Source organism: Embiotoca jacksoni, unplaced genomic scaffold (genome assembly GCF_022577435.1).
Source record: "Embiotoca jacksoni isolate LCO1_2020_lvr unplaced genomic scaffold, fEmbJac1.0.p SCAF_14, whole genome shotgun sequence".
NCBI lineage: Eukaryota > Metazoa > Chordata > Actinopteri > Embiotocidae > Embiotoca > Embiotoca jacksoni.
This window is the reverse complement of record NW_027185274.1, coordinates 16,420,869-16,445,071: the sequence shown is the minus strand read 5'-3', so window position 1 is coordinate 16,445,071 and position 24,203 is coordinate 16,420,869. Positions and strand designations below refer to the sequence as shown.

The 24,203-nt window shown below is 39.7% G+C and overlaps 2 protein-coding genes across 2 annotated transcripts in view; one reads left to right on the top strand and one right to left on the bottom strand.

The window, feature by feature from the left end:
- myo7aa (myosin VIIAa) overlaps positions 1–3,569 on the top strand; it is a 53,171-nt gene extending 49,602 nt beyond the window's left edge. The window contains exon 51 of the mRNA XM_069148308.1: positions 137–3,569. Within this exon, the coding sequence (XP_069004409.1) occupies positions 137–229 (93 nt within the window). The 3' untranslated portion in view covers positions 230–3,569. The remainder of the gene's footprint in view (positions 1–136) is intronic.
- A 430-nt stretch (positions 3,570–3,999) lies between these two features.
- gdpd4a (glycerophosphodiester phosphodiesterase domain containing 4a) lies at positions 4,000–23,731 on the bottom strand (the record flags this gene model as incomplete). Its single annotated transcript, XM_069148401.1, has 16 exons — positions 4,000–9,667; positions 11,200–11,279; positions 12,315–12,397; positions 13,153–13,300; positions 15,017–15,174; positions 15,393–15,611; positions 16,239–16,389; positions 17,421–17,503; positions 17,774–17,919; positions 19,796–19,889; positions 20,124–20,222; positions 20,357–20,416; positions 21,132–21,225; positions 21,887–21,990; positions 22,475–22,580; positions 23,652–23,731. Coding segments are annotated over 16 exons (1,812 nt in total), but the record flags the coding sequence as incomplete, so codon positions are not given.
- Positions 23,732–24,203: the final 472 nt, after the last annotated feature.

Sequence of the window (24,203 nt, the reverse complement as noted above, 5' to 3'; positions counted from 1 at the left end):
TTCACGTTAAGTGAAAGGAGTACAAATCTGAAACATAATCACGTCGGTGATACAAAAAAGATGATGTAAAATAATAACCCAAAAGAAAACATTACTTTGAATTTGTGTGTGTGCGTGTTTACGTTCACACCTGCAGGGCTACAAAATGGACGACCTGCTGACCTCCTACATCAGTCAGATGCTGACCAGTATGAACAAGCAGCGGGCGGGACGGGGCCACAGCAAGTGAACTTCTTACTGGCAGGAGGCCGCCGAGCTCATCCGCCTCTTGCGCCCGATTGGCCAGCACTGCAGCTGGGGGCGGACCTTTGCCCACCAGCTGTGGACGATGAGCCGCAGTCCTTCTGCTAGCTCCGAGGGGTCGAAGGTCACCGGGGAGAGTTCGGCTGTCAGCAGCGACGACCCGGGCGAAGGCCCCAGCAACCGTTACCACTACTTGTATGAGGATGAAGATGAGCCATCCAGTGAGGATGACTACCTGTAAAACCTCTTTTCACCGTCCGGCCTCCTCGGGTGGTCGTCCCGGTTTGATTCAACTGTCAGACCTGTTGTACACACGTACAGTGTTCAGTCAGTGCAGTCGTCACCTTCATGGCCCCGTCCAGAGCGACGTGAGGAGATCTGAGCCTTTACTGAACGCCGCAGTGACCCGAACACCCATCTAACGTCCGCATGTTACACTAACTTCATTTCTAATTTGAGTATTTTACCACGTTAGTACGCTAACAAAGCAGCATGTAAACTGCTGTACTGGGATGTTGTAATGTTAAAACATTAACAGGGTTTCTGTAGATACTGAAGCATCTTTAAAAACATTGCATTTAACCGCCACAAAAAGCCTTAAATTTAAATTAAATATTTTGTTTGCCCGTTGTAGACGGTAACATAATTAATGTGTTTGGTTGTGACGAGACGTTTTTATTCCTGAAACTACGAGTGAGTCGGGTGAACGTGGATCGAGCTGCAGGAGGCTGTTCAGTGTTTCAGTGTTTCAGTCCATCAGACCAGCAGGAAACACTTAAACTTCCTGAAGGAAGCTCATCAACACATTCTGGGAAAGTGTTGCTCGAAACAAAATATTATTTTATAAGTGGTCAATCAATCCATCCATTTGTTGCCTGTTATCTTCGTCTAAGTCCCATTATTTAACTAATTATATTATTAAGTGTTCATACTCTTCAGAGGCGGGAAGTTCACAAATATGTGATAATTGTCAATACATAAATATATTGAATAAATCATTTTTGGCCTTTTTGTTCACACTGATTTATGACATCGTTCTTTGAATGGTATGTTTGTGAACAACATTTTAAATTTTCTTCTCTATTTAAAAGGCCTTTAAATAGATGTTCTATCTTACATTAAGTGGTAATGTTACAGAAACTGTCCAGACCATTAACCCACCTTGAATTAATTGGCTAATTATTGTTTTCTGCTGCTCGTCCAGATGATTAAATAATATTAAGAATTCCTGTTGTTACTGCTGTGAAGTACAGTTCTGACAGTTATTTCAATGTTAGTAAATTCATAATTTAGTCCTCAATGATTGTCATTACCACCTTTCATATTTGTATGACATTAAAACAGGTATTAAATTGCATATTAAGTTCATAAAAAAAAAAGGTCTTACATTTCACACTGTGACCCTGAAAAATACTAGTTTAATAGTTTTTCATACAATCATTTTCTGTGGTTGTAAATTAAAAGCATTACAGGTGTGGAGCTAAGAATGTAGCTTAAGCTAAAAGTTTACATTTTCATGTATGAAATAATGTCTGTAATGTTCTTACAGAAAAATAAGGTGAAAAACATTGGTTTTTTTCTTCTTGACCGGTACCTGCCGCAGTTTTTAATGTTAACTATCTTCAACATTCTCACAATTTATTTTCTAGTTTGGGTTTAGACTACTTTTTTTTTTTTTTTTCTGAATTTAGATCCAAACTGAAGGGACCTGATGTTATTTATTTAAAACTACTGTTGTTTGTGTGATACTAGAAACAGCTGTAATGTGTTTTAAGTCTCAGCCTATAGGTTTCTTATTTATGGCCTATACTGTGCGTAACAGTTTAATATGGGGAGGGTTGTTTTTAAATACTTAATTCATGGTTTATGTTTACACTTGTTTTGTTCAATGCTGTTTCATGAATTTTTCATTTCATTCCTTAAATGTTCTCTATTTCTGTTTCGACTGTATTACCCAGCATGCCGTGGGGTACCGCTGCTGTTCTTGTGGGGCTTTTGTAACATTCCTGTAGTTTGACATAATGACATTAACTCAAGGTCCAGTTACTGTCACTGGTTGCATTTAACAGTCTTCATCAGTAATGTGAGTTTCCTCTTACAGTCAATAAGGAATTTTGCTCATAGATAACACATTTAACATCCTGTTGTTGTTTTTTTTACTGCTGTTACAAATTTAATTTGTCTTAATACATGTTGAAGTTTGAATTTATACCTTTAAAGTCTACATCTGTCAAAATTGTTAAAAGGAAAATTCCTACATTAAGACTTTATTTCTGCACAGTTGCTTAAACTGAAAGATGCCGAATTAGAAAATTAGATCTTAGAAGATTCTACTGCATCAAAGAAACCCTTCGTAAGGAACAAAAGCAAGCACATGCTTTTAAGAGTGATACAATTTTTGCTATTATTCCCAACACTTTAAAAACCAAGGTTCAGTATCATTTTAAACACAATTTTGTTGACAGTTTAAAACTTCTCGTAGGTCAACATGAACACCTTTAGTTCAATAGAACAAGTTAAAACACTCCTGAAAGACCATTTTTCTTGCTGTGAAAACAGAAAGTCATCCTGAATATTTGAAATGCATTCACTCAAATACCGCCACTAAGTTCACTTTTAAAACCAACGACCATTTGTTTATTTTATAGTGACACAGATCTGATTCTTGTTAAACGTGGCTGGTGAATGTTAGGAGGAGGTCATCTGTGTGTTCAGTAAATTTAACTCTTTAACCATTACTGATCAATACATGACTGTTTAATCCTTGGATCTTAATCCATGAACAGAAGAAGTGCTGTTTTTAGTTTGGAAAAGACCCCTTTTTAAGAATTTTAAATTACAAATATTGCATTAAGGTTTTAGAAAAAAAGAAAATCAACATGTTCCTGTGTGTTAATTGTTTAGAAATTCTCCTTTGGTTTGATTGTTTTGGTGAATCTCTGTCCTGTCACTCTGAAGTCTGCCTGCTCTGTTTTTAATTTTTTTCACTTATAGGTCTGTTGATGTGACGAACCCTTCATCCATTAACCTGCTCTAGGTTTTGTTGGTAAGGTATTTTAACGTGCCAATCCTTCCATTTGATACGTTTATGTGGTTCAGTTTGTAGTTTTCTTTGTGGACTAATATAAACTCGTTCTTCGGCCTGTTGAGTTTCTGTTTTCAGGGGATTAGTCTTTGTTTTGTTAATGACCGTGTAGTCCATTCTCTCGACTTCCTGCAGTGTTTTCATAGACTTTGAAATGTGTGCTCTCTCTTTTGTAACAAAACTTTAAATTTGTTTGGACTCAACTGATATAAATAAAGAACTTTCAAATGTATTTAATAGTTTCAACACTTATCTCATTGTTTTGTGTTATTTGTAGCTAAGTGTCTGATGATGGCATCATGTTTACCAGCATGTTTGTTTACTGTACTATATCCGCAACTTAAAATTGAATGAAACAAAATCCTTAATCGGTCCGATTAAGGATTTTGTTTTATTCATGTTTAAATGATGGACAATTAAATGTTTTACAAAATGTAAAAAGTGAAATTTGCCTTTAAACCCCTTGATATTACTCAGGGTCATAGTCCAGGTGATCCTGAACAGTAATCCAGTCAATGTCTTTCACCAGATATTAGGGATTATTTTTAATTCATATTTTAAATTTAGGAAATTTCAATGTCAAAATGTGAAAAAAGTGAACTTTGACTTCAATTTTCTCGGTAACTGTATGGTATAAACTCTTGATATAAAGTAGGGTCATAGTCAGGATGAACTTTAACAGGAATCCACTCAATGTTTAATGCCACCAAATTCAGGATTTTGTTTTATTCATGTTCAAATGACGGACAAATCAATTTTTGACAATCAAAAAATTGCCTTTAAATCCCTATCCACTATAGCATGTCGTCCAAAACATGGAAAAAAAAAAAAGGCATACTATGGCATGTCAAAAATATGAAAAAAAAGTCAAACTTTTGATATTACACAGGGTCATAGTCCAGGAGATCCTGAACGGGAATCCAGTACAAGTTTCTCGCCAGCTATTAAGGATTATTTTTAATTCATATTTTAAATTTAGGAAATTTCAATGTCAAAATGCGAAAAAAAAGTTAACTTTGCCTTCAATTTTTTCTTTCTTTTGTATGACTTTGCATTGTCGTCCAAAATATGAAAAAAAAAAGTCAGTTTCGCAAGTCGTCCAAAATATGAAAAGAACGTCATACTATAGCATGTCCTCAAAAGCACAAAAGAATGTCAGAGCCTCACAGGCACAGTGGTTAATGCTGATGCCTCACAGTCAGAAGGTCATTGGTTCGATTTCCCCATACGATATCATGTAGTTGAAAAAAGGAACTCCAACAATTTCAGATTTTTTTACTTTTTTAGAAATTTTGGACAACATGCGACTTTGCGACGTACGACTTTGTATTGTCGCCCAAATATGAAAAAAAAGTCACTTTCGCAAGTCATCCAAAATATGAAAAAAAGTCATACTATAGTAAGGTCATTGGTTCGATTCCAGCCGGAGCCACGCATGTCAGGACCAAAAAAGGTTCATGTTGTCTAAAGAAAAGAAAAATCTCATACAATAGTGTATAGTTGAAAACTGGGAAAAAAAAAAAAAAATTTACAATTTCAGATTTTTTACTTTCTTTTCATATTTCAGAGAACATGCTATAGTATGACTTTGCATTGTCGACTAAAATATGAAAAAAAATTCATACTTTAGCAAGTTGTCTTAGCACAGGCACAGTGGTACAGTGGTTAGTGCTGATGCCCCTCAGTCAGAAGGTCATTGGTTCAATTCCAATATTAGATATTTTGGACAACATGCTTTTGTATGACTTTGCTTATACTGTACAGTTACTGAGAAATTTGAAGGCAAAGTTCACTTTTTTCACATTTTAACATTGAAATTTAAAATACTAATTAAAAATAATCCTTAATAGCTGGCGTTAAACTTTGAGTGGATTCCAATTTAGGATCACCGTGACTATGACCCTACTTTATATCAAGGGATTATACTGTACAGTTACTGAAGTGTCCACAGCCGTGTGGTTCACTGGCAGTTAAATACGTTGAATCACTTATCCGCAATTTATTTTTATGCTGCAAATAAGCCAAACAATTATAATATAATTCACCACAACACACGAAGCTCAGAATTTCTGTACACTTGAGGCATGAAAATACCAACAAAAAAACAATCTTTTTTTTTTTTTTACCCTTGTTTTAATACCAGATGACAGTAGCATTTAAATCAGAAAAGTTACAGTAAAAAAGAAAAAAGAAAATTGGCTCTCTTAAATAAAATAAAATAGCCGTTCAGTACAGCACAGGATGTAAAATGCCACAGAGATTTCACCATTGGAAAGAATAATATATGGACTTATATTACTTTATTACACCAAAAGGTCATTTTTCTTCAGCAGCAAGTACCGAAGCTCATTATTCAAGGTCAATGTTGAGCGTTTACACAGCACCTCTGACGTGAGCCACAGATTTGAGAGATGATGACGCTTCCACTCATCATTTCAGTGATGAACTAACTCAGCAGAACTGATTTAAGAGACCCACAGTTTTCTGCTTTTCTGTTCATCCTGGCTTCACCAGGATCATAATACAAGTCACACCAAAACAACAAGTGAGACAACCGACGTCTCAGCGTAGGAGCCGATCACACGACCAGCATCCATTCAGTGCCCTTTTGGGATCAAACCATAAATTCTAAATCTGATGGAGCTGAATCCAAAACGACTGATACAGAGAGCTTTCATTCATAACGCCATTTACAAACATACCCCGGACAAAACTACTTTTTCATGTGCGTTCTCTCAGGCATCAAGACTGAAGCAGATATGTTTCTACTGATGATCACTAAAAATGAGAAAGTCTACACATCGCTCTTCAGCTTTACCGAGAAATAAGGAAATCTTTTCATGCTAAAAATAATTAAGCTCACCAGAAGTGAAGGTGGCTGAGATTCAGCAATGAGAAGCAGCTCGTTTAAGAAACAGCCTGGTTAACAATCTGGTGTTCCCAATGTCTCTCATCTTTTTTTCTTCTAGATCTTATTTATGTTTGAACGCATTAATTTAAGTTAGCTTGAATTATCTTAACTGAAATATCATGCAGAGCTTGATACAGAGGACGCCTGCACGTGAAAACGATGTAAAACAGCTATAATTCTACTGGATGTTTGCCTTAAATATAAAAACTAAACTGCAGAAACAGAGTCTGAGATCAAACCTCTGCTAGTTTACGAAACAACTTTTCTTTAGCGAGCAAACGTTTCTGTCAGCCAGCTGCCTTCTGACAGAGATAAAAAATAAATGATTTGTGCTGTCCGCTTCTCTGCTGTTCGTCTGTATGAAAGTGTGTCCACATCATCAATGTTATGTGGTTCATCTTAATCTACAATTTAGTCAAATTTATAGTGGTGAAGTTGGACTATCCTGCAGAGGTTGAAGACGTTTCTTCGAATTTATGAGCTGAAGCAACTTCACTGAACTTCAGTTGAGTGCTCTGCCTTAAAAAACAGTAATGTCTTTATTTCCCAAAACTGATGTCAGAATCAAATGCTGCACTTCCTTCATCAAAAATGTCTAAAGAATCAACTCATTTATAATTTTCAGTAGATTTTGTTTTCAATCAGTATAATAACCAATTTGCTGCGAAGCTTTCGTCGAGTTTTTGAGCTGTTTTGTGTGCTGCCTGCTCATGTTTTTGGAAAATGCAGAAGTTTCTCTGGATACCAGAATAATGTTTTCAACTAAAATCCTAACTATTAATATTATTATAACTAACAATTGGAAATTCCTTGACAGATTTAAGTCTCCATGAGCTGAGACTTGGAGACGAAAGTGATTGGTGGTTGGAGTAAATCTTTAATAAAGCATCTATTAAACAAAAGTTGGATAAATCCAAGACATGCAAGGCCCAAAATGCAAAGCATCTCCTAAAGAAACCCAAAGCAGGGCTGCACCGTCACCAGACCCGCTTGCTACAAAGGAACGGCCTCACGGTGGGGAAACATCATATTCAATAGAATAAATATGGCTGTGCAGCTAGTGATTGATAACTGTAGCGGAAAAAAGCTTAGCCTACGCGACAGATCAGCTACTATATTCTGAACAGGAACACAAATATAGTAAAACTAAGTTCTAACCACGTATTCAGAATACAATACTTTACATTAAGTTGCTTATTCGTATTTCCAGTCGTAGACAGTCGTGATTTCCTGACGGGACTAGATCGTAGTAAACATTTATCTGTCCTCACACATGTTTCAACACTGGAGACCACAGCTGGACCTTTGTGACTCCAACATGAAACTGAAGTGTGTTACAGACACACAAAAACAAAGCCAGGGCAACCTCAAGTGAGACCAACGGCCAAAATTACAACCAAATCCTCGACCTAAAAATTCTTCCCAGAGTCTCAGAATGACTCAGAGGGAGTTGAAATGCTCAATGAAAGGCCGGTCGGGTTCGTGTGCATTTGGACTCAGACTGCAGGTTCAGTGTAAAAAAAACAATGTTAAACTGACTGCTCGCAGCACGAATCTCTAGAATACTGTATGTGCACCCAAGGAGTTATGACAGAAACTATCGTTATATTTTCAAAATAAAGGGATTTTGATGCTAAACAATGAAAACAAAAATCCATAGTTGTTTTTTTTAATGGCACTTACTGCAGCTTGTCTCACTTCATCTCCAACACTGTGCAGCAAACACAGTCAGAAAATAAAGTCCTGACCTTGAGGACTTGAAACAAGACACTCTGGATTTAAAATCTAAAATCACTTCAAGGTAGAACAATGTAGGACATACTAGACTAGAGTATTTCTAGAAAGTACTGTGTGCGTATCTTTGAGGGAAAAACTTGTGATTTTTTTTTTTCACTGCCTTGTAAAGGTTTCTCAAAAACATCTTTTTTTTTTTTTAAATCCTTATTCCGAGCAGCTGATTTTACATTTGGCACAAATCTGTAGCCAAACTGAAATGACTCAGCAATCCTCTCTCTTAGAAACATGGCTCCTGCTTAATAATACATTCACTTTAGTACAAACATAAATACTAACTCACAAGTCTTTCTCAAGCCTCGAGTTTACATTCATTCTGTCAGTCCAACGGTGTCCAGCTCATACACCGCGTCCTACAACTCGCAGATTTAAATCTAAGACATGGTTTGTGGTTTGGTCTGATGCACCTGATACCTGTACAGCTGAAAATGAAAAAGTACAGATCAAACGTAACATATTCAGTCCATTTTGTCGTCCAGATGGCTCCCGCTCTGAAGTTCCAGGTTTTAAAAACGTGAGCCCTCAGAGCTTCACCTCTGACAAACAATCGGTCTTTAATCAACTAGAAACAAGAGATGGAAAGAGCGAAAGCGACTGACGTATGACTACAGCAGGACAGTATGTATTCAGGACTTTCTTCTTTCAAGTGTGAGGTTTAGTTTCTTGCGTTGTTGAGCTCAGCTGGTGGTGTTGAAAGACCAGAGATGAAAATGTCCTAAAGCGTGTCAGCCTCTGGTCTCGTGTTTAACCGTCCTGATGTCCCCCGGTGTTTAATGGCATCTATGAGATTACAGTATGGAGATGGACGCTGGTGCTGCTGCACGTGTCCAGAGTCCCTGACGGCAGATCCTGCAGGCACTCGGCCCACAAGACGACAAGAGGAGGGAGGAAGTGGAGAAAGAAAGGAGAGTTGGCTGCCTCTTAGATGTTTTGACAACATAAACACTTTTCTCTGACCTGTTCCTGCTCACTTTGTCCTCACTTCCAAAAAATATCTGCCCCTTTTCATTTCTTCATTCAGTCACCTTTTTCCTTTAGGTAATGGTTGGGGAAAAGCAGTGTTACAAATTTCTGTGTGCCAATCAGTTTGGTAACGGTGCTGGTTGTCGAACGTGATCAAACGACATCTAGTTTGTGGGTAATAAACTATAAAAACAACAGAGTGAGGTGATCTGACAGCTGAGCAGCATACCGATGACGTCAGCAGTGAGTCACCGCTTCAGTTCCTGGACGTGTCGTTCTCTGCTCTTTCTCACGATCCCTGTCTCCCTAAACTGCTCGTTCTGAATGAAGACAAAAAATAAAAACATACATATATATATATATATATATATATAAATATTAGACTGTAATTTAATTAACTGTTGCTTATTTGTTCTGGAATATTTCATGTAACAGACAGAAGATCTGAGAGTTTATTGGTAGGAGGCGTTAACACAGTCCCTCTCTCATTTCCACCTCTCGTTATCTGCACCTTCCTCTCTTTCTTTCTCCCTTCCTCCTCCTCTCCCTCCCCTCCCTCCCCAGTCACTCCTCTGTGATGGTGGGCAAGTGAGGCGTGCTGGGTGAACTGGGCGTGCTCCGTAAGTCCGGCCGGACGTTGACGCTGGAGATGGACCACACGTCGCTCAGCTCTGCAAAGGGAGGAAAACATTAGAGCAGTTGAGAGCTTTCACCTTCACACGTCAACGAGTATTGTGGGTAATACAGAGGTCATACTGCAGGACAGAGGAGAGGGAAAGAGTGCATGAGGCACAGAAATGAGGGGGAGAGGTGGTGAAGTACAAACCAGTGACCGAGCTCAGGTAATGTGAGCAGTGAGAGTTGGCAAGGATGAAACCAGGTGAAGTTGCATGCAAACTGCTGAGTGTGGTGCATAATGGAGGGACGCAGACGGAGAGGAATGGTTCAAGTAAAAATCCATCTGTTTGGTTCGCCAATCTAGAACCCGATTTCCCTCCATAGAGAATCGTTTGCTGACGTTCCTTCCTACTGTGCCGAGACCTCGGTTCGTTCTAACATACACCGCTGCAACTGCCGTGTCCACCAAAGTTGTTGTTTTTTGCTGAGCGAAGCGTGTTTTTTTTTTAATTTTCTGGGCTGCTGTATGAACACAGAGAGAGATTGTGAAAGAATTGTGTAACACAGACTTCATAGCTGTGACTACGGACGGATGGACGTCCAGGGATACTGAAAGTTACCTAACTGCCCACTGCATCACTTGGCGTGAGTTATGGAGTAACGTTGGTGACCTTTATGTCTTTAATGTGGACGTTTATATTAAAAAAAACAACAACACACTAATTAAAACAAATATATTCTTTTAACAGTTAAGATTGTTTTTGTTCTTAGCCAGAAATAGTGAAGGCAAACAGTTGAAATTAGCGCTGCCCTCCCCCCACACTTCACCACAAATATAACAAACTGAGCCAAAAACCGTGATATGAAGCCAACCGTTATTACTTATTTCCAGGTTTCATATAGTTGTCTTTCAGAGGCCATTTGTGATTGACAGTAGCCTACATGGAGTTTTTGACACTTCTTGCAGCACTTTCTGTACAATTAGGCTTGTAGAGCACTGAGATGAGGCGTTACTATGGCAACTAAACTTGAGAAGAAACCATCTTTGTCTGATTGCAGCTGTTAAATTACACAATTCTCTCAGTTTTCTATATGTTGTCAACACTTGAAGTTTAGCTACACTGACTGATTAACCGTATGTTTCATCCCGTGCTCTCTAGTTTCATATGGGCTCATATGGGTTTCATACATAACATTTTTTCAGAGGAAACATAGACACTTGTAGGGAGCAAACAGTGTTCATGGTTCATACAAGGTTCCTGAAGGGATGACATGCAGGGCAGGCATGCAGGGTGTCATGGGCTGAAGACCAAGGGGACAGAGACAAGGGCTCCGGCAGGGGGGTCAGAGTGGAGGGGGTTCCAGCGAACACAGATGACCTCTAAGGAGTCTGACACACACACACACACACACACACACACACACACACACACACACACACACACAGCAGGAGATCACTGCATGCAAAGATGTTGATCACAAAATAAGGACTTGTCTCTGCTGGTTAAGACACAGACACAAACAAAGTCGTTTCACATTCATCCACGATGAAGAAATACGAGCGAAGAGGAGAAGGTGTTCTTACCTGTCCTGAACTTGCTGTACGGTCCGTTCTCGTGAGTCTGACGGCTGCCGGACCAGAAGGGCAGGCCTCTCTCTCTCCACCTGTGACACACACACACACACACACACACACACACACACACACACACACACACACACACACACACACACACACACACACACACCAAACACAGAGATCAGAGCAGCAGAGACTAACCAGGTGTGTTTCTGTGTTCACCAAAGTGCTTTGAGATATAGTATTGTAGCAGCTTTGATGTGTGCATCGGATACACATGAAGAAACGTGTGTGTGTGTGTGTGTGTGTGTGTGTGTGTGTGTGTGTGTGTGTGTGTGTGTGTGTGTGTGTGTGTGTGTGTGTGTGTGTGTGTGTGTGTGTGTGTGAGAGGAGGTCTGGGTGAGTGTGGTCTAAAGCCTGCTTATGAAAGGGACAAGAGAGAGGTTGATGATGAAAGAGATGATGCTTAAACAACAGAAAAATTAAAACAAAACCTCAGAGGAGGCTTCCCTTTGTGGAGAAGAGCCACATCTGGCTGACAGTAAAGAAAAAAACCTTTTTATACCCTCAGTCAAAGGTTTCGCTCAAAGTTGACCATGCAGAAAGGCAGAAATCTGAAACCCGCTCTGAACGCTCACACGTGAAGGTGAAGCTGGCTGTCAGAAACATTTTCACACTACTGGAAGTCATTCATAGTGTTACAAAGCGTTGCTGTAAATAATAACATAGGCAGCTTTTTTGTTTCTGTCAAGTGGGTGTAAATGTCTGACCGAAAGTTATCCCAGTATCTCTGCAAATGATCTTCCAAGAAACATAATCTGGTATAAATGATGGATATTACTTCATAAATCAGCCCTCATGCCCCAGCGAGCATTCTCTGATGATGCCTTGTCACTCTGAAGTCGTCTTCCACTCCCGCACATTTCCACCTTCAGGTTATTCAAAAACACATTTGCATCCACTTTCATCACACTGCATGGCCACAGTGACATCTCAGATTACATATTAGTAATAAAACCTCATCAGCAGACAGAATGACTCGGCTTCAACACCCAAACACCAAACGTTCTCATTAACCGGGAAGGTAATTATGAGCGGCATCTGTGTGAATGCGGTCTTACCAGTGGAATACAAAAACTGCAATTATGAGGAACGTGGACACCACATCAGTAAGAATCCACATCAGACTGTATTCCTCTGGAGTCTGGAGAGACAGTAAGAAAAGGGTTGATTACGTTTGCTGGGACAAAGATTTCTGATGTGTGTGAACAAGAATATATTTATTCCACTTAGTGACCGTAAAGGACCTGAGCACTCGTACTAAAACTTTAATCAGACTGTGTGTGTGCAGCTGGTGGGCGAGAGTGTTCATGCAAATCAGAAGGTCACAGGTACAATCTTCAAACACCCACGACACCTGCTGGAGAGATTTTCGAGCTGATATAGAACATTCGAACGTCCCACTCTCTGTGGATAAGAGCACTAGTTGTTCTAGTTGTCTGAACAGTAAATGTTCACGTGTTTTCAACTGGAACATTTTGTGCCTTACATCGTGTTCAGAGCAGCAGTGTGTCTTCAACACAACTGAACACAGCAGGTGTGTTCAATGACAATAACAACTGACTTAGAGCTGCCAACTGTCACACCTCAACCATCACTACTCTTTGAGTCGGATGTCGGCTACTTCTATATATATTATATTACATTATATTATATTATACTATACTATACTATATTATATTATATTATATTATATTAGAATATTGTTACTACGGATTAATATATATACATATACCAATATATAACTCATACATTTTATTTCATACTATTTTATACTTTATACTATGTTCGTTTTTAATTTTAAAATGTCTTGTCAACTTTAAAAAAAATATAATATAAACACTTATTTAGGACAGCAACGACCCTAATATCTGATAACAGAGATGTAGATTTGCTCACCATGAGGAAGAGTGGCTTGTTGATGTTGGACAGGATGTGGATGGAGTTGGTGGTTACGGATTGGGCTCCAGCACACCAGGCCAGAGTGTAGAGCCACGGCTGGCTGATCACATACAGGTTAGTGCTGATGTTCACCGACTGGTATTTACTGCACAGAGAAAAGGAGGGTGGGGCGGCGTAGGAAGAAGACAAATGGATGTAAGATTACTTTACTTTTTTTGCTTTAAAAACCCAGGAGGAACAAAATAAAAGTCTGATTTGTTACCTAATCATAAAAACTTTATGTTGGCACTGAGTATCAAACCTAAAGGAAAACTCTGTCACCTCTTGGGCCAAAATGATCAAACCCCCACTTAATAAAAGCATCTATACAATAACCCCAAACAATATTAGCACTGTTACCTGAAAGCTGAAGGAAATATAAACCATTCACAGACCACAATCTGACCTTGTAAACAGGCAGCAGAGACAAACATGGCTTCCAAGTGACAACAGGCTGCACTCTCACTGTGATTTGCACTGAGACTTCACTTCATAAATATAAGCTGACCTACTAATCGCCTTCCTTCAGGCATCATAAGCTCACAATTTACCACAAAGACAGAAGAAAAGAACACAAGAGTGTGGCAGGGAGAAGTATAGAGACTATTAAGATCAATTAATGATTCTTTGGCAGATCATAAAACCTGAGGTTGGATAACGTTGTTATGATTTCTGACATCAAACCAGGGGTCAATTCAAAACAGTTTGCTTTCTCTTCCATCTCGTCTTATTAAAAAGAGTCCCATCTTCATGCTATATCATCACTGCAGATATATAATATGCTGCAGTTAATTCAGAGGAAGAAGAACTTTTCTTTAAACCAATAAATCCCTGTTCAACCGCATCCTTTTTTTCTTTACATAATTATAGGAATCACACATGCAAACTGTTTCCCACGCAGTCTAACAACATGATTCATGCAAACAGAAATCTCTACTAGGCGACAAATAAGGTGTCGTCGAAGCTAAAGTGTTTCGATGAGATACTCCAACGAAGAAGAATCAACAGTAATGAGGGAAATGTTGTTACAAAGTGTCACCGTGAGTCATTCAGCCATCTTTTTCATCCTTTTATAACCAGATTGTTCTCTCGCAGCTTCTGTTTTATTTAAAAGTCCGTCCCACTCGTTTCTCTTGTACAACTCGAGTGCCGCCCTCCTCCTCCTCTCTGTGCCTCCTCCACCGCTGCTACGAACATCTTTTCCTCCAACCATTTGTCTCTTCTACTGAGTAAGCAGTGCATCCTCTTTCTTTCCTGTCGCTCCTTTAATGAACATCTCTCACAGCTGCCCTTCACCTCCGTCTCCCTCCCTCCCCGTTCCCCGTTCTTCAAGCAACAAGACGGAGTCACTGAGGACGTGGTGGCCATTTGTGTCTTGTGTTACATCACAACACGCACAGGAGATCTTTTCAAAAGGTGTCGGTGGGTAGAAATAGGGTTGTTTGGAGGGGAGATGGATCTGAGTGCTTGAATGTACGCGTCATTACGTTTGGTTTTAATAGTTTAATCTGAATTTTCAGGCTTTGTTTTGGCCATAATTGCATAATTCGGTGCATAATTAGGGAATAAATCAGAACTGTCTTATTTCTTTTCTCAATTTATATTAGTCAAACTGTTTTTAAGTTTTAACTGCATGAGGATTTGGTTTGTTGTACCCTGTGCTGATTAGTGTCTTCTTTCAGAGGGAAAACATGTTGCTACTTTTCATTGTTTGCTGAAAACTGTGTACAAGATGTTATTAGAAATGTCACCAAATCTTTGTTGAAAACAGATTAAATTGGGTTGTTTACTTCACGATGTTTACTACTGAATGACTAAGTACCAGATCTGTTGTTGTGACATGGTGCTGTAGTGCAGGTTCAGTCTGGTGATGTGGTCGTCTCTCAGCTCCTGAATAGAAGCCTTTTCTCCCGAGGTCTGCTGCAGCTCTGGAGAAGCAGCCTGCACCAGCTCCCTGTCCTCAGAAGGCAGCCATAACACCTGCACACACACACACACACACACACACACACACACACACACACACACACACACACACACACACACACATGCAAAATGAAGAGGAAAGAAATACTCTTGAACATATATTTAAAAAAATGCAATAATTGTGTTTAAGCCACAACAAACAGAGCAACAAATATTTAAAACAACTCATTGTTAAGTTTGAATCACTGCTTCCATCCACATTGTGCAGTCACCTGTGAGGAGTTGATGTGGGACTGAACGACCTGCAGAGTGGTGTTGATGTACGACTGACTGTATGGATGTCCGTACGGTGGCCTGCGCAGATCAAACAGCACCAGTCTGCCGCTTTGGGCTGCTACCTCCAGGAATTGGGCCAGTGAGGGAACAGACTGGTTCTGGGCCTGGGAGCGGTCCGCCTCAGACAGGAATGACACGGTCCCAAACGGATCCCTCTGGAAGAGGAGCGAGTGTGTAGCAGAGTGATGTAGAGGGAAAACGTTACACTTCATAATTCAGAAAATTCATTGATAAGACAAATGCTGCTTTTTTTTGCTGTTTTTATTTTTACTTAGAGAGTTTACTAGTATCACTATTAGTAACTAATTCACTGTCAGTCTCAACAGGAGAAAAAACTAAATCTTTCTTCATTAGGGACCTCAAATTTGTGAATTACAAAAAAAAAAAATTGTCACTGAAATCTAATAGAAACAAACCCAAAACAGCAAAAACAATACTAATTTACAGGGCATGGTGCAATGGTGTGACCATTTCATAATCGTACATGAATAGATGGATTACTTTCTTCTGGTTGGTTTTTAAACTTATTTTAGTTTTAGTCTGGTTTTTAATTTGTTCTCAAATGTATTTAATTGCTATATAAATAAAGTAAATAAATAATTGATTGATTCTCTTTTGGTTGAATAAATATTTCAACCACCTCATCTTAAATATAATAAAATTAACATTTTCAGAGATGATTTTTTTTTTTTGTCCAACAACAATGCTCTATATTGTGTGTGTGTGTGTGTGTGTGTGTGTGTTCGTGGGTGCGTGCGTGTGTGTGCGTGTGTTGGTCGCACCGATAAGAACCAGTCACCAGCATTCAGCTGCTGCAGCTCAGCCCAAGTGAACATGGAGGCATCGAGGTGCGTTCGGTTTGGGAAAACCTCAGCAACATTAGTGGTCCTCTCCAGAGTGGAGTCATGCATCAGGAAGGGAACACCGTCATAACTACAGACAGGGACGGACATATTCAGTGAGTTGCGACATGAGGAATGAAGAAGCCGGAGGGCTAATGGGAAAGCTAACGCCTGCTGGATTAACACGGCAGCAATCACCTTAGAAAAGCCAGGAGCACACGAGGAGCTGATCTGTATCATTAGCATCACGGCACAGACTCAGCTCCAGGTCACCGCTGACCAACTGCTCTGATGATCATTTTAGCAGCAAAAAAACTGGGACCTCGTGTGAATGAACATTCAGCAAGTTGATCAATTTCACTCAAAAGGCCGTTTGGTCACCTTGAAACTATTGTAGGTCTTGTTCAGTTAGGCAGCAGCTAATCCTGGAGCATTCACTGTCAAAGGCTGCACCAGTTTTAGTGAAAGAGTTGTAAAACTAAAAAACTTATAAATGATCTGATTTTGGCTGCACTTGTGAAATCCTTTCCTGCCATCAAGAGTCTGGCTATTAAGTTACAAGCATGGGTTGCCAACTCTCACTTTTGGCATGAGACATCACTCTCTCATCCATCTCACCCCCTCCCCCGTTTCACACTGTCACATTGTGCAAACAAATCTCCCACCAAATCAGAGGAAGACTCAAAGCCGCTCCTTCAAGAAACACTGTAGTTAAATAGCTTCAACATACTTTTACACAAGACAAAGTGTGAACATCTGGGTTCCCCCCCCCCATTTTTATGCACTAATATTACTCCATCCATGAGAACACAGAGAAACACGAATATCATTCATTATTAATCATCCCGAAAACACAGACCAGTTAGAATACAGTGGAAAATGATGTGTAATTTTTTTACACACGAGACAAGTGAGCCGTCAAATATATTCTGTTTCCTGTCAAGTTTATCATCATGGGCATTGTGCGGTTTTGCAGCCTCAATTTTAAAGTCTCACAATATCTGCAGTTGTGACATTATTATTGCGAACAGATGTGTTTCCGCATACTCGACACTCACTGTAACCAGCACGGTAAATAACGACACATAGCAGGATGTACACACACGTGGGAGAAGTTGATACCTGATGGTGACGTCAGTCTCCAGTCCTTCTCCTCCAGCCTCCACCGCCTTCTCAAACGACATCACAGTGTTTTCTGGAGCAAGCTACACACACACACACACACACACACACTGCACATTAGAATTAAGTCGTTTTACCCTGTTTCTTGTTTTCCACAATTCTAGCACATTAATATTTCTTAGTGGAGATTGATATATTTCATGTTTTTTTTTTTTCACAATTTTAATAGTTTAATAAATACCAGGAAGTTATGTGATTGAATGAAAAACGGTCGCCAACAACCTGAGGTGTGCATTAGAGGGTTTCAACAGAACAAATCCAGATCCAGCTGTCAGGGTTCAGCTCAGTCTCACCATTGGAGCTCCTCTGTGTCCGATGAGTGTTGGGGCAGGTCCCAGAGTTCCTGCCTCTTTAATGCAGGGCGAGTACATTCCCAGAGGAACCAGGTAGAGCGAGAACAGCACGGACAGGTAGAGACCGAGGGCAGCCACTTGACGCACTACAATAACACGGAAGCACAAAGATATTGGTCTTTACACTGAAGAAATGAATAGCAAAAAAATACCAAAATCAGGGTAACAGGTCCATTAAAAATTCTTTTGAACTGAATTATTTTCATTGTTTAATTTAGGTTATATATTTATCTGTAAATGTACAAAGCACTTGTTGGCTCTTATTCTGAGAATTAAAAAATGGGCTTTATTATCTTACTTAATATTAATATAAGGTTCCAGGACACCAAACATTTTCATTAAAAAACAGTTCAAGAACCGTACTGTGGCATCTCATATGTTATGTGATCCTTCGAGCCAGTGTCATATTTAGAGGCCGCAACAGTCTGAACTGTATTTCTGCTGTTTCAGGTCAATAAAGATTTTTAGTTGTTGTTTTACCGTAATGCAGAAAGGCCTCATATAATAAATCTGTGCATGGCATAATAGCTGATAATGAACTCGTTATAACGCGCAACACAGCACACACACAAACACACCGACAAGACAATCTGTTGCACACTGTGTACTGTGTGCCATTCACACACAAACAAATCCAAAAAAACAACAAATACACTTTAAGGAATTTAAATATGTTGTAATTAATGGTTACAGGAATGTACTACAGTAGAAATCAGAACTTAATCAGGATAATATTCAGAAAATCTTTCCTGATAGGATTAAGATGGTTGTCTGGTGCTTAACAGCAGCCACATGGGCAGCAGAGAGAAAGACTCCATCACGTTATCTCTCACGGAGTCCCAGCAGGACTCAGCACAGACACGCATACTTCTGACATGTCTGACGCTGGAGTGAATAACAAAACTACCAAAAAAACATCACGTCACAATTTCTTTACTCGTGTACGTGAACCCAGTTGTCTCCCTGTGATTCAGTGTGTTTTCAAATCTAAAAAAAGACCTAAATGTTGGAGGAACTACGTCATTTCATGTAGCATGTGTTGTCTCTGTAGGTTTTAATAGTGGTAAAAGTGTGTTTCCAGCTTTAACTCAGTACCCCTCCCCTCTCGACTTCCAGGCTTGGGGGGCTGTTTATCTCAATACATGAAAGCAGGAGCAAGCTACATTACACTCTGCGCCTTGGCAAATCTGTTATCCCTTATCTCCTGCCAGGAGAGACCCCTGACATGACTCAGCATCACTACCTGCTGAATCACCATGGCAACAAGGAGCAAGTACCCATGGAGACAAAAGAGATAAGAGAGACACGGAGGCAGAGGTCAAAGCCATTCGGAGGAGATGAAAAGGAGAGTGACCCAATGACAAGTACAGAGAAACAGACAGCAGCAAAAGGGCAGGAGATCTCAGAAGGATCAACAGACCAAAACACATGAAAGCAAATGAAAGAAGACAGAAAGCAAGTGACTGAAAGCATTAAAAGAGAAGAGTGTAAAAATGAAGTGGAGGGAGAAAAAGAAGAGTACAGGGAGATCTACAGCTGTGTCTTCTTGCTAGAACAGTGTGCCGTGTTACTGAAGGGTCTGTTCCAGTTCAGAGAACCTTTATTCCTTTTGGGCAGAGCAGCTCAGTACGACTACAACTGAACCTTCCACCAATAGTCATTTCACCAATGTCCTTCAGCCATATATAAATACAATTTAATGGAATTGAATTAAACTAATCAGTTTAAAAATTCTTCACAGGGTCGAACTCTCTAAACAGGTTTTAGATAATACTTCACATTCATTGTTCATATTATAATGACTAAACATGGAAATTAAGATAGGTATAGTGTATAGATACAGATACATACTGTACAGAAGGTGTTCGTATTTGGAATTGTTTTTGGCTTGTAATTTTTTTAGGAAGAGCTACTTAAACATACTAGCTTTTCATGTAATGGCACCACCATTAGCTTTCTTACCTTTCTTGTTCATTCGGAAGAAGTGCAACGCTATTGGCCAGGAGAGAATGGCCATTAGTGAGACTGCAGCCACGTGGAGGAAAGGTGCTGTCACCTAAATATGAAAGTGTATGACAGAGAAAGAGACAGAGGGATCGGCCAACATGTCAGCACAGTCTTGAATATGTCACCCAGAACATAAAACACAAATTATAGTTTGTATAAATAAAGTACGAATAGCAATAGATTTAACTGCTCAATGTTAACTGCAATGTTTTGCAAATAATAATTTTTTTTTTAAATCCTGTAATTCTCGTCAGTGATTGGCAGGTGTGTCGGGATGGCTGACCTGCAGGGAGAGCAGGAGCGTCTTCCATTCTTTACTCCAGAGGTCAGACAGGATGGCGGTGGCCGTGACGGAGAACGCCAACGTCACCACGATGCCAGTCTGACATAAACATGGGAGGACAAGAAAACACATTTGAAGACAATTTAAATATAAAGAATTTATTCATATTATCTATAAATATATCTATTTTTATAACTCTGTGTATGTGTGTGTGTGTGTGTGTGTGTGTATACCTTGTGGCTCCAGTGAAGGTACAGTCTCTGACCCTCAGAAAGCAAACACACCGCCAGCACCTGAACAATTGTTGGGACATTTGTTAGAAATTGTTAGATAAAGCAGATTAAAGTAACACAAAGCATTAGCATCTTTTAAACTTTAACTTCATGAACCAACATGGTTTCTATTACCTTCAGCATTTCTTGAAACTAAATATAATTAAATAAAAATGTATTTTTTTAAGAAAACAGACAAATATCAAATATCAGTGTGGATATCTTGCTACTACTGACGATATGGTCAGACTTGTTATATGCCTCCTCTCTAAGGAGATGCAATGTCTCCCTCACTTCATCTGTGTCAATTTGTTCGCATTACATAATTAGTCTTTCATAATATTTCTTCAGTCCAGTGGACAAGCTCCTTGATGTCACACACAGTGCTGGGAGGGCCAAGAGGCAAATATGCACTTTTGCCTAGTGAAACATATTGATTCAACCACTTTGGAGAAAAAAAATACAAGATAGTGACACTCCAATCAAACAGTCTAGTTGCACCCGACCAGGTGCTGGTTGACAGGATTGCGCTATCTGTGGTAAAAAGGGGCAATGAGGTCGCTTAGGAACACATCTGCATCTGCAATGGGATGGCAAAGTGTTTTCCATCAACACAAAGGTTTTCTCAGCCCTCAAGAGTTTTTGAAAAGGCAAGATTCAAGCTGCAAAACATATAATCAGACCTCTGAGTATACTAGTTATTTCCTTTGCTCAGAAATGCTATCAGCGGGCGTACCAAAAGGAGGGCGATGTACGCGAAAAGAGCGGCAGCAAGGACCAGCAAGACCAGAGACCAGGGAAACCAGAAACCGAGAGTCCCAAAGTTAAACCTGAAGAGGAATAAGGAAAAAACAGTCAAATACGGCGCGCTTCATGAAGTTGAATAAGTTGATCCCCTCATACATTTATTCAAACATCCACAGGAAAAGCAACAAACGAGTAGCATATAAGGGCTACTGAAGCATTGGCTGTGTTCAATCCACACTGACTCTAACCTCCGTTTGACTGTCTGTCATCAGAAGCAGCTGTCTGTGTCAGCAGCTGCAACTTCTGAGGAGCTGAAGGGAAAGCAGCTGGCCAAGCTGTCATCAACAGACTGACTGATATCTCAAATGTACTCGATCGAATAGTTTTTAAGATTGAGGACAAGAGGACTCTGCCTTTAGTGAGCCTCGATCAATCATAACGGACACCATTGATGAGTTCAAAATATATAAACAGCAGGATATTTGTGTGTTTGAAAAATATGTCCATTGCATGTGTCCCACAGTCTGTGTGGATGATACACCGATACATATAAGACCTCTAGAAATACTGTCTACGTAGACCGGCCTTCATGACGTTCAGTTTACTCAATCCCTTGTGTTATATCATGTTTATACAAGACAACTAACCCTAACCCCATCATGACGACAAACAAACGCACTACAAATCACAACAACCACCGACTACCATGAGTGCCTCCGTCAGTATGTTCTGTGTGAGACCCACCAGTCAAAGTCGTTGTAGTCATTCTGGGCTTCACTCCAGAAATAGAGGAACAGAGAACTCAGGAAGAAGGTGAGGATCAGGAGGCCAAAACTGCCACATTCCACCTGTAACACACACACACATATAAAACGTATGTTTTGTCTTACCAAACAACCCATTTCTACCAAAAGAAAGTAGGTTTTTTTGTGGTTTATATAAAAGGATAAAGTCTCTCTTTAATAATATACTATGGTTTTTATATCGTTTTTACATTAAAGGTCTAAATAAAACTAAGTTTAAAAGGGAAATAACATTTCCTGTGGCTTTATTATCACAATTGGAGCAGAAACTCTGTAATACTACACCTCTGGCAGACACAGAGGAAGTCAATCATTACCGAGTGCATATGGAAGCAGTATATTTTGATACAAGCTGACAGAGTACATATACATGCTGATATTTTTTCATAGAAATAAGCTGTTACTGACTGTTGGAGTCAGCAGGCTCTACTGAGGAAAACCGGCTGGGGAATCAATACACTGTGCAGGATCAGCAACTTAAACAAACTCAACCCGCTACTTATAGATGCTGCTGTGTTTGTATGTTTACCTTGCTGCAGCAGCACTCTCCCGGTTGCGCCCGGGCTCTTTGGTATCGTCTCCATTGGCAACCGTAGAGGCCAGCCAGGCAGGAGACAAATGGCTGGTGCTCATATCTGGTCCATTCAATTAGAAAATAACCGATGAGTACAGCACTCTGCAACCTGAGGTCACAGTGACCTTCACCTTTAACCACCATAATGAAATTGTCCAAGTCCAATTTAACATGCGTGTGCCAAATCTGAAGACATTTTCTAAAGGTGTTCCCAAAATGTTGCATTAATGAGGACAAACAACCCGAAAACATAATGCCTCTGGCCACGGCTGTTGCTGCTGTCATAGCATAACAACTGGTGTATTTTAGAAGACACTGAGTAAAACATTAGCTGAGTAACAAAATCTTAACTTTTACTCTAAGTAGTGAACACTTGAGAGATTTTTAAGATAACTTATTCTGGTTAACATTAATTGCCTTAACTTTTTCTGTAGAAGCCTGTTATAAGAGCCGAGTATGTCAATAAACGTACCAGTGTCTCATAAAAATAATACCGTCATACCAGTCTGTCACAAACATAAATACATAGCCCACTGTAGATGATGCATTCAGGCTATCTTTTAAAAAGAAAGTTGTGTGACTCATGCTTCTGCACAGAGAGAGAAAGGAGGCTAAAAACAGTTCACAGCAAAGCTTGTAGATCATCCTGAGTAAGCAGGACATTGTTTGGAAATAGATCGAGTGTAGCTGCAGAGAGTTCAGGGAGTTGTAATGAAATTTTCCAATGCTATAAAACAAACGGCATAATATTTAGCTGCACTTTATTAAGATGGTGGCAGAAGTTCTCATAAGCTAACCAACTCAAATGTCAAATATTTACTAAAGAGGGAAACATGTTGATTTAATTTTAGGACAGATGAAAATTACTCATTCCACACACATTACTTCAAATTATTTCCCATTTTGAATAGATATACAAATACTGTATGAATGAAAACAACTGCTACCTAACTCCACTGCTACTGCAAGAGTTTTCACAATAAACAATAAGTTATTCACTGTGATAGTTATCAGAATGACTTTAAAGGGTATTATAAAGAAATCAGACTGTATGTCGGAGCGTGTTTTTTTTTTTTTTTTTTGCATGGAGGTGTGAGTGTCATCACTGTTTGTGATGTGTCTTGTTCTGTACCTTTGCAGCAGCTGCCGCCGCACCACCTTTAGCTTCCCCAGCTTCAGTCTGGTCACAGCAGACTCACCCACAGCCCGGCATCACAAAGACAGAAGGAGACAGAGAGACAGAGAGACGATGACAGCGAGACAGTGACAGCGAGAGGTGGAGAAAGAGAGAGAGGAAGAAGAGAGTGGAGGAATGAAGGACAGGAGATACAGAAAGGACTCTTGGCCACTAAACTGTCTTCACCTAGAGGGAGAGAAGAAAGTTTGAATCAATTTAAAATGTATTTACAGGAAAACTAAATTCAGCAGGTCTGAGTGTGTGTGTGTGTGTGTGTGTGTGTGTGTGTGTGTGTGTGTGTGTGTGTGTGTGTGTGTGTGTGTGTGTGTGTGTGTGTGTGTGTGTAGCCCTGGTTTTACTCCTCTGCCCTGCTTAAACTAACCCAGAAGATACAGATGCTCTCACGGAAATACACACTGACCTACATTTGATATCAATACTGTATGTTTAGGATGTATGATTCAACACACCATGCGTCTGCTCAAATGGTTTATGACACACACACAC